At 37.6% G+C, this 14,813-nt stretch overlaps 2 protein-coding genes across 2 annotated transcripts; both read left to right on the forward strand.

The window, feature by feature from the left end:
- Positions 1-353: 353 nt before the first annotated feature.
- On the forward strand, positions 354-8,205 carry pttg1ipa (PTTG1 interacting protein a). Its single transcript, XM_034858960.1, has 8 exons — positions 354-469; positions 589-683; positions 1,553-1,605; positions 1,802-1,910; positions 4,115-4,217; positions 5,255-5,320; positions 6,106-6,152; positions 6,949-8,205. Exons 1-8 carry the CDS (start codon positions 369-371, stop codon positions 6,984-6,986), a joined length of 612 nt encoding a protein of 203 aa, XP_034714851.1. The 5' UTR covers positions 354-368; the 3' UTR covers positions 6,987-8,205.
- Positions 8,206-9,968: 1,763 nt separating this feature from the next.
- sumo3a (small ubiquitin like modifier 3a) lies at positions 9,969-13,685 on the forward strand. The gene is made up of 4 exons (XM_034858528.1): positions 9,969-10,135; positions 11,042-11,170; positions 11,329-11,400; positions 11,657-13,685. The coding sequence occupies exons 1-4, from the start codon at positions 10,115-10,117 to the stop codon at positions 11,717-11,719; spliced, it is 285 nt and encodes a 94-aa protein (XP_034714419.1). The 5' UTR covers positions 9,969-10,114; the 3' UTR covers positions 11,720-13,685.
- The last annotated feature ends 1,128 nt before the right edge of the window (positions 13,686-14,813 follow it).

The raw sequence follows: 14,813 nt of genomic DNA on the forward strand, positions 1-14,813 counted from the left end.
AATTATTGTCCTCTATTTTATGTTGTCTGCGAATTTATCTTTTAACACACCAACAGTGCTGGAAAGTAACTAAGGGAATGTATTTAAGCACTGTAGTTACTTAAGTACAATTCTGAGGTACTCCATTAATATTTCCATGTTATATTACTTTATACTGTACTTCCACTGCATTTCAGAGAGCAACAGCAGCATTAATTTCAAATTATTCACTAACCTTATTTCACACAAAAAAGAGCAAAGGTTAGAGAAAAGCCACAAATCTTATGAACTCACTACCTGATTATATAGGCTATAAGGTGTTAAAACTAGAGAAATTAGTAAAATGCTGCTTAGAATTGAAGAAGAGTACTACAGCATCCAAGGAAAACATGCACACAGTGGCGCACACACACGCATTCCTCTCCTTTATCGTTGCGTCGTTGGTGCGTAACGAGTGTGCGTCAGGATTCGGCGTTTGGCTCCTTCTCGGGTAAGGTCACTTCTCGAGTTTCAGCAACCAAAACATTTCCTGTTTTTGCTCTCATCGGTTTTTCAAATCTTCTCGGACGAAAATTTTGAAGAATAACATCTGGAATTATCTTTTCTCAGTGGTGTGGCGATGGATTCAAGGATTTTTCACGCTGCTCTCCTGCTTCTCTTCGGTTTGGCGACAGTTGCCGCTCAGTCTTCCTCACCTGGCATAGGTAGGAGTGAGACTCATTAATGGCTGCTCTGTGCTCTCCATTTGATTTAATCGCCTTTAGCTGCCTTGTTATTTTTACAATGTCTTAGATAAATAGTACTGATACAAGTCCACCCCTGATTTATTGAGGCTTTTCTTTGGCCAATCATTTTTCTCTTTGTAAGATATTACTGTTTTAGTTCCCTTGGGTCTTACACTTTCTGTTAAACAGGGTAAATAGAACAGGACAATAAGCAACCAAAACATTTAATGTAGCTTCAATTGTTTGTATTTCTCATAAAAATAATTAAGAAAGGTAGAGGAAGAAAAGTTTCTGCTTATAAGAGACACATGAAAACAAGATGATCAGTGATTGCATTGATATAATTGTGCCTCTGCTAGTTACATATCGTTGTGTATTGTTGAAACCTCTCAGCAGGAACAACGAGTTTTCACTTCACAACCCCCCTCAGGTTTTTTTGTTTGAGGAAGAAACCAGCAGGAGTAGCCACTAACAAACCAACCACATGAGAATGAGTCTTTTGTTTACACCTCAATTTGACTGAAACCAATTTTAGACAAACCCAGCTCTTGTCCAGTGCAATGTGCTGATGATAATAACATAACTGGTCAGGAGCCTTCTTGTGTGTTTACCGTGCTGTGTCTCCATGGAAAATGCCCCAGGAGGATTAGCAGTAGTTACAAAAACCCCAGTGAGCACAGGCCTGCTTTAATCTGTTTCTCATATTTTCAGCTAATATTAGAGGAATTTCTCTACTGAGGCAAACACGTTTGTTCTTCCACAATCATGTTGACAGAGTTTACTCCTTTATTTACTTCTTGTAGATTCATTTTGGTTGTTTCAACTAAACAAACTTTTACCCCTTACAGTGTGTGAGGCAAAGAACGGGACAAGCTGCGAGGAATGTCTGAGCAATGTGACGGTAAGTCCTGGGGAAGAAAACCTTTTGTGTGTGTGTGTTGTGTGTGTGTGGCTCCCCCTTCACCTCCACTCTTGTTAGACTGGTTTGATACGTAATAACCGAGTGTGTGTGCTACAATTGCCCTAAGTATCTAACAATTCATTCTTTGTTGAAATAATAAAGAGGTAAGTATGTGCTTTGGTATTTTTTTTTACAGTGCTTGTGGTGTCAAACAACCAAGGCGTGTGTCACGTATCCAGGGAGGACCATCCTTCCACCCCATGCCCTCTGTCCACTGAATGAAGCCCGCTGGGGGCTCTGCTGGAGTAAGAGAGTGCACACACACATCACATACAATCAAACTTTTATCTACGGATACTCAAATATACATTTTAAAGAAGACAAAAGCTTGTGCAGCTCAGGGCAAGATAAGCAGAATTGCCAACAGTAATAGGTTGGTAGTAGGTTACTTAGCTCTGTGTCTGATGGGTTAGGTAAGGTTAAGGGAACCCATAACAATTTAAAATGATATAAAAATAGAATAAAGCAGTAAAGCAGTGTCTTTGCTTTGTAAATGAATTCAATAATTAATCCGTTTAAAAATAATACTTGATAAACTTTCTGTTAATTGACTTACAAATTAATTGACTAATCATTTCAGCTGGTCTCCGATGGCTGTAAGATATAGATAGATAGATGGATGGATAGATAGTTAAATATATAGATAGATAGATAGATATATACTTTATATCTTACTTGTAGGCTACTTATGCTATATACTTGATATCCAAGGGGAAATTCAAGGTCCCCATAGCTTAGAGACAGCACACATAAACATCATGAACAGGATGATAAAAACAAATCCACGTTAATAATATGGACAATAAAAGAAAAGATTCTAAATACAAATCCACATGAATGTACTAAGGGATGTAGAAGCATGAGACGCTTGCAGTGACAGGGCAGGGACTGACCCTGTAATTCAGTATGCATGGTAAGCCAAGGTGCTCCTTGAAAGTGTGTGTTATGTTTGAAGTGCAAATAAGTCCAATAGTGCAAGGATAAAGTCTAGAGAAGATTACATATGAACAATATAATAGAATAAAAACTATAGCAGTGCAAGAATTAAGGAAAACAAAAGACCGCTTTACATATGGGCATTATAAGGGAATAATTAGACAGTAGGATAGACACAAATTAACAGTCAATATTAGAGGTTTGAAGTAATAAGGGTCCACTGTTCAAGTATTACTCAATCCAGGCTGGGGGAAGGAGGGAGGGAGGGGTTTTACATGGGCTACTATAGCCTTTTAACAGTATAAGCAGTAAACAGTGGGCCAGTGGACAGTCAGTAAATAACTATTGTTATTGTTGCTTTTATAGAAGATAGTGGAGGTGGTGGAGAGGCAGACAGACTTTGCAGAGAAGTCTGTCTCTCCTCTTCCCTTTTGTGAAGCAATTTAGAGTTGTATGGTGTCCCTGGGGACAAATGTCTTTCTCAGTCTGTCAGTTGTGTTGGGGAGCGAGCGTAGTCTTGAGCTGATCATGCTCTTCTGCTTTGTCATAGTGCTGTGGAGTGGATGACAGTCATGGTCCAAAATGTTGAGCAGTTTGTTCAGGGTCCTTTTATCTGATGTTAAAGTGATGCGCCTACAACAGAGCCAGCTTTCCTTGCTCTGAGAGATGTGCTTACATACATGCAATTTACACAGAAAAGTTAAAGTGTCTATATATTTAACCTTTTGCAGGAACGCCCTGATTACATTCACAAAGTTACACAATCATACCTGGAAGCTGCCCAGTACAACCACAGTCTGATCTGCTGGCCACTGAGCAGCTCCACTGGAGTGTTTGGAGGTTAAGGGCCTTGCTCATGTTACATATATATATATGTAACCATAGTATAGTATAACTTTTGCAACAAGGTAACTTTTGCAACAAGTCATCTATTGCAACTTTATTATAACCATTATAGATGGTTATAGACGGTTACAAACCAACTAGTCACCCTTAACAAAGTGTGAGGAATATCTGGTCCATCTATTGATGTAATGTTTATAGATGTTTTAAAAATGGTTTCTTAAAGATGTACAAATATTTTTTAATCATTACCCAATACCTAATATAGTGCATGAGGAATATAATTAGCGTAACAATAAACTGTTAATTAGTAACCATTATTACTTATATTTTAATTGTTTGTTATCAGTCAAATGACTGTTTGCTAACAGTTAAATGACAATTAACTAAAGATGAATTAACTATCAATTTACCATCTAGTAGTGATGGCTATTATAAAGTGTTACCAGAAAATGTTACATACAGTACAGTTTGATATGAATATGCTAAGATATATACTGTATTTACATGTGGATCAAGCAGCATTACAAGTGGATAGATCAGTTGTATTTACCTTGCAAAATACGTAGAAAAAAAGGTAAAATACATATTTTTTCTATAATGAAGGTAGGTCTTTGACTGTGGATTCCCTCTTAACTTTGTCATTGTGTTCCTCTGTCTTGGTCTGTAGTGAATTTCCAGACATTGATAATCACCTTGGCAGTGCTCGGAGGAATTATCATCATCGCCTTCCTGGTCTGCCTGTTCTGCTGCTGCAAGTGTGAGAACTTTGGGTAAGTGTGCAGTGAGCTATGAACAACCCTACTGAAAGGAATTTTCAATTGTATTTATAGAGAACTTATATCATTAACTTTCAGTAGAGAGGAAAGCTTGGACAATACTTATGTCTTGTTGCTAAATGACTATTTACTGTAACATGTTCCTTTTTCTAGGAATTTGGCATTTGACATTAGGCATGAATAAAGTAATATACAGTACACACATACAATAGCAATAACAAACATTATAGTTAACGGACAATAGCACCTCCTGGGTGGTTTTCCTTGGAAATAAGTCTGCATGATGATGACATAGTTACTTACGCCAAGAAGATTGTTTGTCTGTCAGAAGGATTACAAGAAAACTACTTTCCCCGATTTCCACGATGAGGGTTGTAGCATGGAGTTAAGAAGAACACATTAGAACTCTGGATATGTGACACACGCCTTGGTTTTACGACACCATAAGCACTGAAAAAAAATGGCTAAAGAACAACACATTTTGGAGTGGTTGCAAATCACAGGGCGGATACACAAATTATGTTTCACTTTTGTTAACATTGCAAGATAAGACATTTGTGTTGCATTCATGTAGAGTTGGAATAATCGGAAAAACAAGTTCCCAGCTGGGAAAGTCGTACGTTGACAGATAGGGCATGCCTTGGCAGAGGCCTGGGCTCTCTGAGTGCCCTTCTAGTTTTATCCGTGGCTTGTCAGAGATCAAAGTCACAGAGAGTCATGTTTAGGTATACTGTAACTACAAAAATTGCTATGGTTGTGTTAGGTTAGAACTGGTCAGGTTCAGGTACACACTCATTGTCACAGGTGGTAAAGAATGGGTTTGGTGTAGCTTACTGAAGGATGACTGCCTTTGTTAATCTCTCATGACTTCCTTCATAAAAGTCTGGAGCTAAATTTATCCCAAGATAATGTTATAATGTGATTTATGTTACGTGTGAACTATGTGGGGAGATTTTATTCTAATGGTGAAGATAATATGGCCACATCTTATTTTATCGTAACCACACTTTGGTCTTGTGTTTGTGTGTCAGATCCAAGAGGTCGGAGGCCAAGATTCAGAAACAGTTCAATAAGACGAAAACAAAGCAGGAAGAAAGGTGAGAAATAATGTTCTGTGAATTCAGCATTTAGGGTGTAACACAGTTTCCAAGCCTGACTTGGTTTCTTCTTTTGTGAGTGTAAATGATGCATCTATATATCTATAGTTTAACACCTGTGGCTCCCCTGTGCATTAAAATGTTTCAAGAGACATTAAAGCAATTCAGTCTGATTGTCAAGCTGCATCTTAACTAAACTGTTAAACACAATCCAACCCGCTCTCTCTCTACCGCCACCATGTTCTCCAAGCTGTCCCATCGTAAAAGATTTACAGGTTTATCAACGACACAAGAACAGTTTCTTCCCACCGAGCTTTCTCATTCATGAACAAAAATACTCATACTGCTTTGAAATAGAAGGGTATGAAAAAGTAAAGGTAAAGGTAAAGCTGCTGGTGCTTATTTCCTGCTATACTGTGGTCCCAATGTTAATGTTTCCACGTACACAGTCAGAATCCAGCCAACCAGGGTTGACAGGGCCTGGGTTTATGCACATCTTAGGCTGCATTTCAACATTTCTCCTGTTCCAGCTCTAATCTGGTCTCTGTCTCAGTGTGGGAGATTCTCATTGTTTACAACCTACAGGACAGTTGACACGCCAGGTGTCCCGGTTGCATTGTTGGTCCTGATCCATATCAGTGTTTTTCCTTTATAGCATACTACATACGTCAAACTGTTACCAGCCCAAACTGGTTTGGTGGCCACATAAGGAATGTTCTAGGAATGTGAAAAATATTGTTGCATAGTCATTGTGTTGCTCAGAAGAGAATGTTTTGTCCCTATAGGAGAACAGAAATGAAACAGAGACATGAAGAAATCCGGAAGAAATATGGTGAGTCTTTTTCACATATATACCAACATACTGCAGATGTGTTTCTCTGTTTTGTAAATGTTTAATGTAGGCTTTAAAAACTTTAAAATCTTTTTCTGGTTTACACTTGACAGAAGTTGTTGAAAAAACATGTAGGAAAATTTACTTATTTGCTTTTTTGCCCAAGGTTAGATGAGAAGAGTGATACAACTCTCATGTTTGTACAGTAAATACAGCATGAAGCTACCGCCAGAGGCCGGATAGCTTTGTGTTAGCCCAAAGATTGGAAACAGAAGGAAACAGCTAGCTTGGCTCTTTCCAAAAGTAACAAAATCCACCTACCAGCTGCTCTAAAGCCAAAGACATTATATTTAGTTAGTTTTATCAGTACATAAAACAAAGTGTGAAAACTTCATGTTACAGGAAGTTAAGTACCAGATTTCTTTGTTAAGTGAAGTAACTTCCTAGAGTCTCCTCCGGTTGCCTTTGCAGCCTTACAGTGTCCCTAAAATGTGTTGTTTTTACACTTTGGTTTTTGTTTTATACAAATCCAGTTCAACTCCTCAGTGAACTTAAGATTTTATTTCCTTAGACAGAGCCAGGCTAGCTGTTTCCCCTTGTTTCCATTCTTTAAGCTAAGCAAAGCTAACCAGCTGCTGGTGGTATAGCTTCAAAGTTACCTGACAGACATGAGGATGCTGATCCTCTCCTCTAACTTTCAGCAAGAAAACAAGTAGGCCTTCACGTGTTCCTCAACATCTCAAACTACAATTTTAAATCAATGCCCGACTTTACTGATTGTGTTATGTTTCTCCAGGTCTAAGTGGTCAAAATCCGTATTCCAAATTTGCATGAGAGGATCTGTGAACTGAGATTTACACCACGACCATTTTTTTTCTTCTCACACAACGACCCATCAACATCCTGTCTAGTGGTTATGAAAAGGAGATGTGTAAATTAAAGTAGACTATAATTTAAGACAATTTGTAGTTTGGTTAAGGCAGTCTCGTCTGGCTTCTTCCAGCCAACAGGAATGTTGTATATGATGTGATGACTTAAGAGGCTGTATCCAAAGGCTAGAATAGACACTAGAATAGGCAGAAATGTTCTTTTAGACTATAATAGTCAATCCCGTGGCTCATATAGCATCAGTCTACTTGCTATTTGTTAGACTGTTGTAATTTTTTTAATCAATGATTTAAGCCAAAAATACTTACCTTTATGGGTCTCTCTGGTCGATCTGGCAGCCATTGTTGCCGGCTGGACAGTGTATTCTGGCTACCCCTTACCTTCAAGTAAGCTCACGGCTTGGCTTGAAAATAAGGGGTATGTTGCCCTTCCCCTTGGCCCTACCCCTTGATCAAAAGGGGGATTGGGACAGCCCTTACTCTCACATGAACGTGCAAAACTAATGGGAAGGGGAAGGGATAAGATAGAGAAATGAAATTCAGCCTAACTCTCGAGGTAATTGTACAGAATAGAAAGAATCAATTTTGGTTGCTGTATAATTCTTAATTCTTTCTGCATATTGTAGCAGTGTAACCTCCTATCTCCATGTTTCATCATTTTAATTTTTTTTCCTAAATCAATGCTATTGGCCTTTTTCGTTTTTTTGTTTCACAAATATTTAACCAGTGGCGAGGCAATTTTGTCTGACTTTGTCGAAAGTTAAATAGCTCAAAAAAATGTTTTGAATTTAGCATTTTTTCATTTCCTGAAAAGCAACAGTTTTGGACATACAAGGTTTTCGCCTAAGAGCGACAATATGCATAATTTCAGATGTGATCCCTTTTGCTCCTTTGTGTAGCTGCTGATTTAGAGATATACTTAAGAGATGATAACGTATTTTTGAACTTTGTGTGATTTTAAATTGTAGGAGGCCATGTTTATTGTTACTGCAGTATGTTCCACTAATAGAAATTGTATTTAAGGTATTATGTTTGGTCAAAATGTAATCATCACCCTTGCATCCAGAATTTGTAAGTAATCATTAACTTAAGTTGAATCTCTGCCTAATTTAACCTGTGTATCCTGCATAAAAACAAAAGCCCAATAAAAGATTTGGGATTCATAATTCCTTCAGTGGTGCTGGACTTTTTTTGTTTCTGCTATGACTGTATTGCACTTTTACACAACATTTGCTTCATATTTAGTATCTTGAGCTATAAAAAAAGTGAAAGTAAATTGATTAAAACTATACTGGCTGTTGTATACAGTGCCTCACTTGGGGAAGTATAAATGCTGACATCACTTTTTTAGAGGCTGAAGGCTGACACCTGCTGTGTGATGATGGATAGTGTAGATTTCTTTTAATATCTTGTCCCATTTTATGGCAAACACTGTTATTTTATGTCAGAATTTATCCTTAGCATAGATCAAATCTGAATGAAAGAACTCTAATTATGATAAATCAGCAAGCAATAATGTGCTGGTGAATTTTCTAAAATATTTGATATTGCTGAATCATATTTTTGTAAAGAGGTGATTGATATTACAAAAGACAGTTAACAAGTTCTAGTGGTGACCCATCATAGTGATGACAAATGTAACTCTGTGCTGTTGGCGTTGATATTTACATTTCTTAAAGAAAAGTTTTGATTTTATCGTCAAATACTAGTTTGAGTCAGTACATTTTAATACGCTTGTAAATGATTCTTAATGCAAAACATATAATTTATTTGGTTTTCAAAAATACTTTACTGCAACTATTAAAACAGGGAATATAATAAAAGTAATTTTTATTTTATAATACCACATGACACAAAAGCTTTAGGGTGATAGAGGTATTCTACAAGGTTGTCCAATCAATCTTTTTTACTGTAAATACTATAAGGTCACTAAATTAAGAAATAATTGATTCAACAGTATTAAGGTATAGAAAACAAAATGCAGTCAGCTGATTAATGATGCAGTATTTTTGTGTAAAATCTCAGAAATGAGAAAGGCTAAGGGTTGTCTCACAGAGTTATCACTTGTTAGAAGTCTGTGGTTAAATAGTAAAAAAAAAAAATTGTCATGAGATGTTTCTAAAGACTTTACTTTTCCCTTTTATACCCTTCTATTTCAAAAATGTAAACCTGAAAAAGATCAGTCTCTTACCATGTACGTGTGTGCCCTGTATTTATTCTTAGTTCTCAATTCAAGACCTGTTAAAAAGGCACAATGCAGTCAGTAACATCGGAAAGGAATTCAAGTTGTCAAAGCTGCCTGGGCCAACAACATACAGGAGAAAAAACAACATTTTTAGAACTTCCTGTTTTTGCTGGTGTATTAGTTAATACTCTCTCTCTCTCTCTCTCTCTCTCTCTCTCTCTCTCACTCACTCTCTCTCTATCTCTGTTCTGTGGGTGATGATGCAATTTTCAAAGCCATAAGGGAATTTTAGATTGAAATTTAAATTTAAGAAATATATTCTACAAGCAAATCAATAAAATAAAATAGTTCAATATTATTCATACGTGTGTGTGTGTATGTGTGTGTGTGTGTGTGTGTGTGTGTGTGTGTGAAATGTTTACAGCACATACACGGCTCAAGGTTCAAAGGTATTTATTAGTCATGTCGTCATTTGTCATGTCATTGCAATTAAATTCTTAGGCCCCACACCCTATAGTTCAAGTTAAGCTATTGGGCTACAATATAAATTAGGTAATATAATTTTTGTAAACATTATTGCAAATTAATAAAGGGGAATGTAATGTGTGTGTATAAACAGTTGTACAAATACATGCTATTGTACGAGTATTACCTTCATAGGTTCTTTACTTCGCGTGCTCGAGTATTTTGCACAGGTGCGCGCTCCCGTGTCCGCGCTCCCGCGGTTCAGTAGTCACGCGGTCCTCTCAGAGCCAATCGTTGATTTGTAACTTCGATCCAAAGCGCGCACCCGAGAGCGGAGGAAAAGAGAGGACAGAAGGCGGCACAAAGACAAATATAGCCCAATTAACCGATTATTTTGAAATCCCGCACACAAAAATACAGCCAGGATGTCAGAGGAAAAGCCAAAGGTAAGATATAAAGGTTTAAAGAGTTGTAGATATTTAGTGATTGCTGAGTCGAGCGCCTGCCAAACCATTTCTCAGATGTGCAATCTAAAATGGCCTGGTTTGCACGTTTTTCTGAATCGGCGCAGTGTTTGTTTCGCAAATGAATGAGTACCCGCACATTGTACATTATTATTTACATTCACATACGCTTACACACGGGTCTGTATATGTAAATATGAGGTATTCCGTCCCGCTATCTAGAGTCACAAAGATTGTGAGCAGAAATGTCAACTACAATGATTGTCATTTGCGGATTTTTTCTTTGTCGAAACGGGACCACGCTATGTCCGCAAAGCCGCAAATGCCGCTACTGCAGCAGCACCAAAAAAGCGCTAATGGAGGTGAGGTAACGTACGCATATAAACCCTAAAGCAACATAGCCGTGCTGTTCAAGTTGTTTTAAATGTGGCACTGCTTGTTTTGCCCCAGTACAGCAAAACAAAATTGCTAACAGCGTTAGCCGGTGGCTAAACTCAGAATCGGTCTTAAAGGGCTGTCGTGCAAACCACCTACCCATGAGCTAATCATGCTAACGTTAGCATCTGTGACTGAAGCAATATACTATTGTAACCCATTTAGCTGCCTGCATTATTTTGTTCAATGTAAGTTTGTTTTGGTTAAAATAGGTCTACGATACAGTGTAACAACATTCCTTTACCACACATCGTGTTTACATCGTGAAATGTCTTCTAAGCAGACTATATTAGCTTGGAGTCTGGTAACGTTTACGTTACTGACATAGCTACGTCTTTAATAGTGCTATATTTTTGTAGTGTATCTGTTGACTCTTGTCTTGTGTAATGTCTTTGGTATCTTTAACTTGTAACCTGCTGGTTTACATGATGTTAAACACTGTTGTCTCTGCAGGAAGGAGTAAAGACTGAGAACGATCACATCAACCTTAAGGTTGCAGGGCAAGATGGGTCGGTGGTCCAGTTCAAAATCAAAAGACACACACCGCTCAGCAAACTAATGAAGGCGTACTGTGACCGACAGGTGAGCTGAAAGCCCAATGACTGATTTAAAATGTCTTCCTCTCTAACAACTACAACAGCATACAGTTATTTGAAATGTGCTGCAACACATCAGGCATTAGTTGTACACTTCACAACAAAGTCCTCTACACATCCTCATGTCTGTTGTTGCTCCTGCAGGGTCTCGCAATAAGGCAGATCAGGTTCAGGTTTGATGGCCAGCCTATCAATGAGACAGATACACCTGCACAGGTAAGATATTATGCTTTAGTTGCCATTATTTTCTCTTAAAACATTGCAGAAATGATCTTTCTACATGATTGTAACACATTAGAAAAGCCTGTCACTATTGGGGACTTTTGCTTAACATTGACTCCACATTTTAGATATTCTGCCTCTCTGAATATTTTTAAATCATAGTTTTATTTTTCCATTTCTGCATTTTTTTTCCTGTTCAATTATTGTTAATATCCACTTACTGGAATCTCTTTCCCTCTGCTCTTTTCAGCTGGAGATGGAAGATGAAGACACCATAGATGTTTTCCAGCAGCAGACAGGCGGGCACTGCTAAGCCCTCCCCACCTCATTGACGGCCACCCTCAGACCACGCCCTCAGCCACCTTTACTGTCCCTCCCCTCCCCATCGCTCCTCTCAGCCTATTATTATTATATTATTATTATTATTATTATTATTATTATTTCTTCAATTTAAAGATGTCTGTCATGGTTTTTCGTCAGTTGTGTGGGGAGAGGGGGCTCCTCAGCTGTTTATGTACCGTCTCAGCCAGGACTGAACTTTTGTGCGTGTCAACAGTTTCTCTGCTGGCCAATCAGGACAACATTTCCTCCTGGTACCGCATGCTGTGATTGGACCAACAGCACGTCACAGCTGTTCCTGGTTTGTCAGTGCTTCTCATTCACTCTCCAGTGAAAGCATAGTATCCAGTAGTTTGTCACGGTTTTCATCCATCGGGGTTGAATGCGATTCTCCCCAAGTTTGTGCCCGGGGTCACAGTCAGTGGGCATGAAAATGTTTTGAAATGGAAGCACTATCTGAACTTAATACACACCCGCCTTCCATTTCACTTTGCTTTCATGTGTTTTTTTTGTCTGAACGGTGACTCCTGCTCTTCTGTCAAAAAGGTATTTTAATTCTCTGCATTTTAGGTGCTTTTGCTAAGGATTTCTGCAATGTTTTTGTATTTTTTTTTGTTTGTTTCTTCTTTAAGTATTAACACCCAGGGGTCTTGTTGATTTTCCAGTACAGAAGTATCAGAATGGATATTAGATAAAAGTTGTGTGGCTTGGACCAATACTCCAAAGACCGAACTTCTGTTTCATATTTGATGTACTTTGATCACTCTAAAAGCAAACTGCAAGGTCAGAACTGTCACATTTTAAGGGAGTTTGTATTTCATTGTTATTTGCTTCCTCTTATTAAGAAAGGTTCTCTGTGGGTATCTGTAGTACAGACTTTTATTCGCTCATCCAGACAAATTCCTATTTAGGGGAGGGAAATATAATTTCTCATTTGGTTGGAGTTGGTTGGTGTCTTCCTGACTGCATTTTTGCCAACAGTGAAGATCTATACCAAGTGGTGTTAAGTGTCTCCAATATTTTAGAGTTCAGAGAATGATGCATGCAATTTGTTGCATATCGGGAGGTCAGGGAGGCCAACCAATAGAGTTAGAGATAAGTGTTCTGTACCCACAGGGCCCCGTTCTTTGTATGCAGATAATGGCCTAACATAAGCTTGGAGTTTTCAGTTGGGTCAGGATTAAAATGTTTGTTTTTGTAGCAAGTAGTAAACCGTTTTCACAATTTTAATTTTCAGACAGAGCTACATCTTTCTTCAGAGACGCTCATTCATTATTGTCATAACTGAACAGGGTTTGATTTAAGCCATGAAACAAAAATAAAAGCAATGCCATTTTAAAAAGTAACTTGTTTGGCGTACTATAAACTCTTAAGATAAATTGTTGATTTACTAAAGATGCAACATGAGCTGCAGTTGCAATTGGCTATATAAATAAAAACCAAAACATTTAAATATTTGACAAAAATGTTTAAAAACTGTTTTATCTGTACTGTTATCTGCTGTTTCAAATATTCACTACTGTTTATTCGGGCCCCAATTAATATAAAATTACATTTTCTTTACTAGCCAACTCTCATCCGTCACACAGCCATTAACAACAAGCATTTGACAAAACTGTGGTACAGAGATGTGCTAAATCTGCGTGTGGTCACTCTATAAAGGACATGCCTCTGCACAAGCTAATCACAAGTAGCAATCTTGGTTTTAGCTTTCCTGTCTCACAAAATAAGAGCACAGTTATCAAGACAGCCTTCACTTCCATTTAAAGAACTGAGTTAGCTGGACAAAAATCTTTTGAGCTGGCTAACAAATAAGCTAAGCCATGTAATGTACAAAGAACGGGGCCCACTTCTTGTCATGTTATTTGTTTCTCTACTGATTTGTACATTATTTGTGGTCTTTTACTACTGTATACAATAAATATAGTTTGGTACTCAGACTTTCTGTCGCAAGTATCATTTTGTATTTGTAAAATGTTTATTTTAAGCTTACAATCATCTCTATGGATAGGATGTTTCTTTCTTTCAAAAAAATAATACCACTGTGTACTTGTTTATAATACAATCACTAGGCAGCTTTAAAATCAGAAAATTAACCAGTTGACCGGTATTTATCCAATCTATTTTAAGAGTTAACTGAAGGAGCCTGCACTACATCCTCTGAAAGCTCCTTCTATGCCTTTACAGCACAAAGTTTAAGCAGGTAATGAATGAATGGCAATATGTTTTATTCCTTTAATAGGATTTTGACTCAAAACAAAATATGCCGCATCATTTATAGCCTAAATTAGCTTAAAAATGACTGTCCCTTGATGTGCTTCTATAAAAAAATACATATATATAGATATATATTTTTTAACTATGAATCCTTTTTAAACACAATCATTTAGCCTCACTCCTGGCTGCTGTATTGTACACTTTGTCACTTGTCAGCGCATGGCTGTCATTGAATTATCTATAGTTGGTGTGTGGTCCATTATGCAGGAACAGGGTTTTCATTGCCCAGTCTGCTAAAAATGTATGCCCAAGTGCTTGAGTTTTAAACATTGCGTGGCTTGAGGAAAATAAACAGCTAGGTGGTGCCAGTGAGCTAAGATAGTCATAATAAGTGTCTGGTTTGGTTTGATTATGTCATAAAGCAACATCCACATAACACACTTAAACTGATGTGAAAATTGGGCATGCAGACATAAGTACCTAATAAAAGCAATAAAGGAGTTCTGCATAAAATGGAAGAATGGCACTGGATTTAAACAGAAGTAAAATAACTTATTTCCATAGTGTTTCTGAACCTAAAACTTTGGACTTCACTCAGAGACAAAGGAACCCTAGATTCAATGCAACAGGCTATAAAAAGATATCCTAATGTATGATAATTTGGCCAGATTTAGAACCTTAGATCTCATCTGACACACTGAGTGAATGGTTAGGTTATTCAGTACAACTGGAACAGTGATAAGACTAATAGCAACAGTCGATGAGTCAAAGCAGGAATAAGGAAAATCATGTGCATGAGTGGACAATCTACATATACTTTTCTGCATTCAAACAAGGCCTTCTGAAACTCT

This window comes from Etheostoma cragini, chromosome 20, assembly GCF_013103735.1.
Source record: "Etheostoma cragini isolate CJK2018 chromosome 20, CSU_Ecrag_1.0, whole genome shotgun sequence".
NCBI classification, from domain to species: Eukaryota; Metazoa; Chordata; class Actinopteri; order Perciformes; family Percidae; genus Etheostoma; species Etheostoma cragini.

Bases quoted from the DNA above. Each gene is read 5' to 3' on its own strand.
- sumo3a (XM_034858528.1), top strand. From the start codon at position 10,115: ATGTCAGAGGAAAAGCCAAAG. The intron at 10,136-11,041 runs GTAAGATATAAA...TTGTCTCTGCAG, and splicing joins TGTCAGAGGAAAAGCCAAAG to GAAGGAGTAAAGACTGAGAA. The intron at 11,401-11,656 runs GTAAGATATTAT...TGCTCTTTTCAG, and splicing joins AGACAGATACACCTGCACAG to CTGGAGATGGAAGATGAAGA.
- pttg1ipa (XM_034858960.1), top strand. From the start codon at position 369: ATGCACACAGTGGCGCACACACACGCATTCCTCTCCTTTATCGTTGCG. The intron at 684-1,552 runs GTAGGAGTGAGA...TACCCCTTACAG, and splicing joins GTCTTCCTCACCTGGCATAG to TGTGTGAGGCAAAGAACGGG. The intron at 1,911-4,114 runs GTAAGAGAGTGC...CTTGGTCTGTAG, and splicing joins CCGCTGGGGGCTCTGCTGGA to TGAATTTCCAGACATTGATA.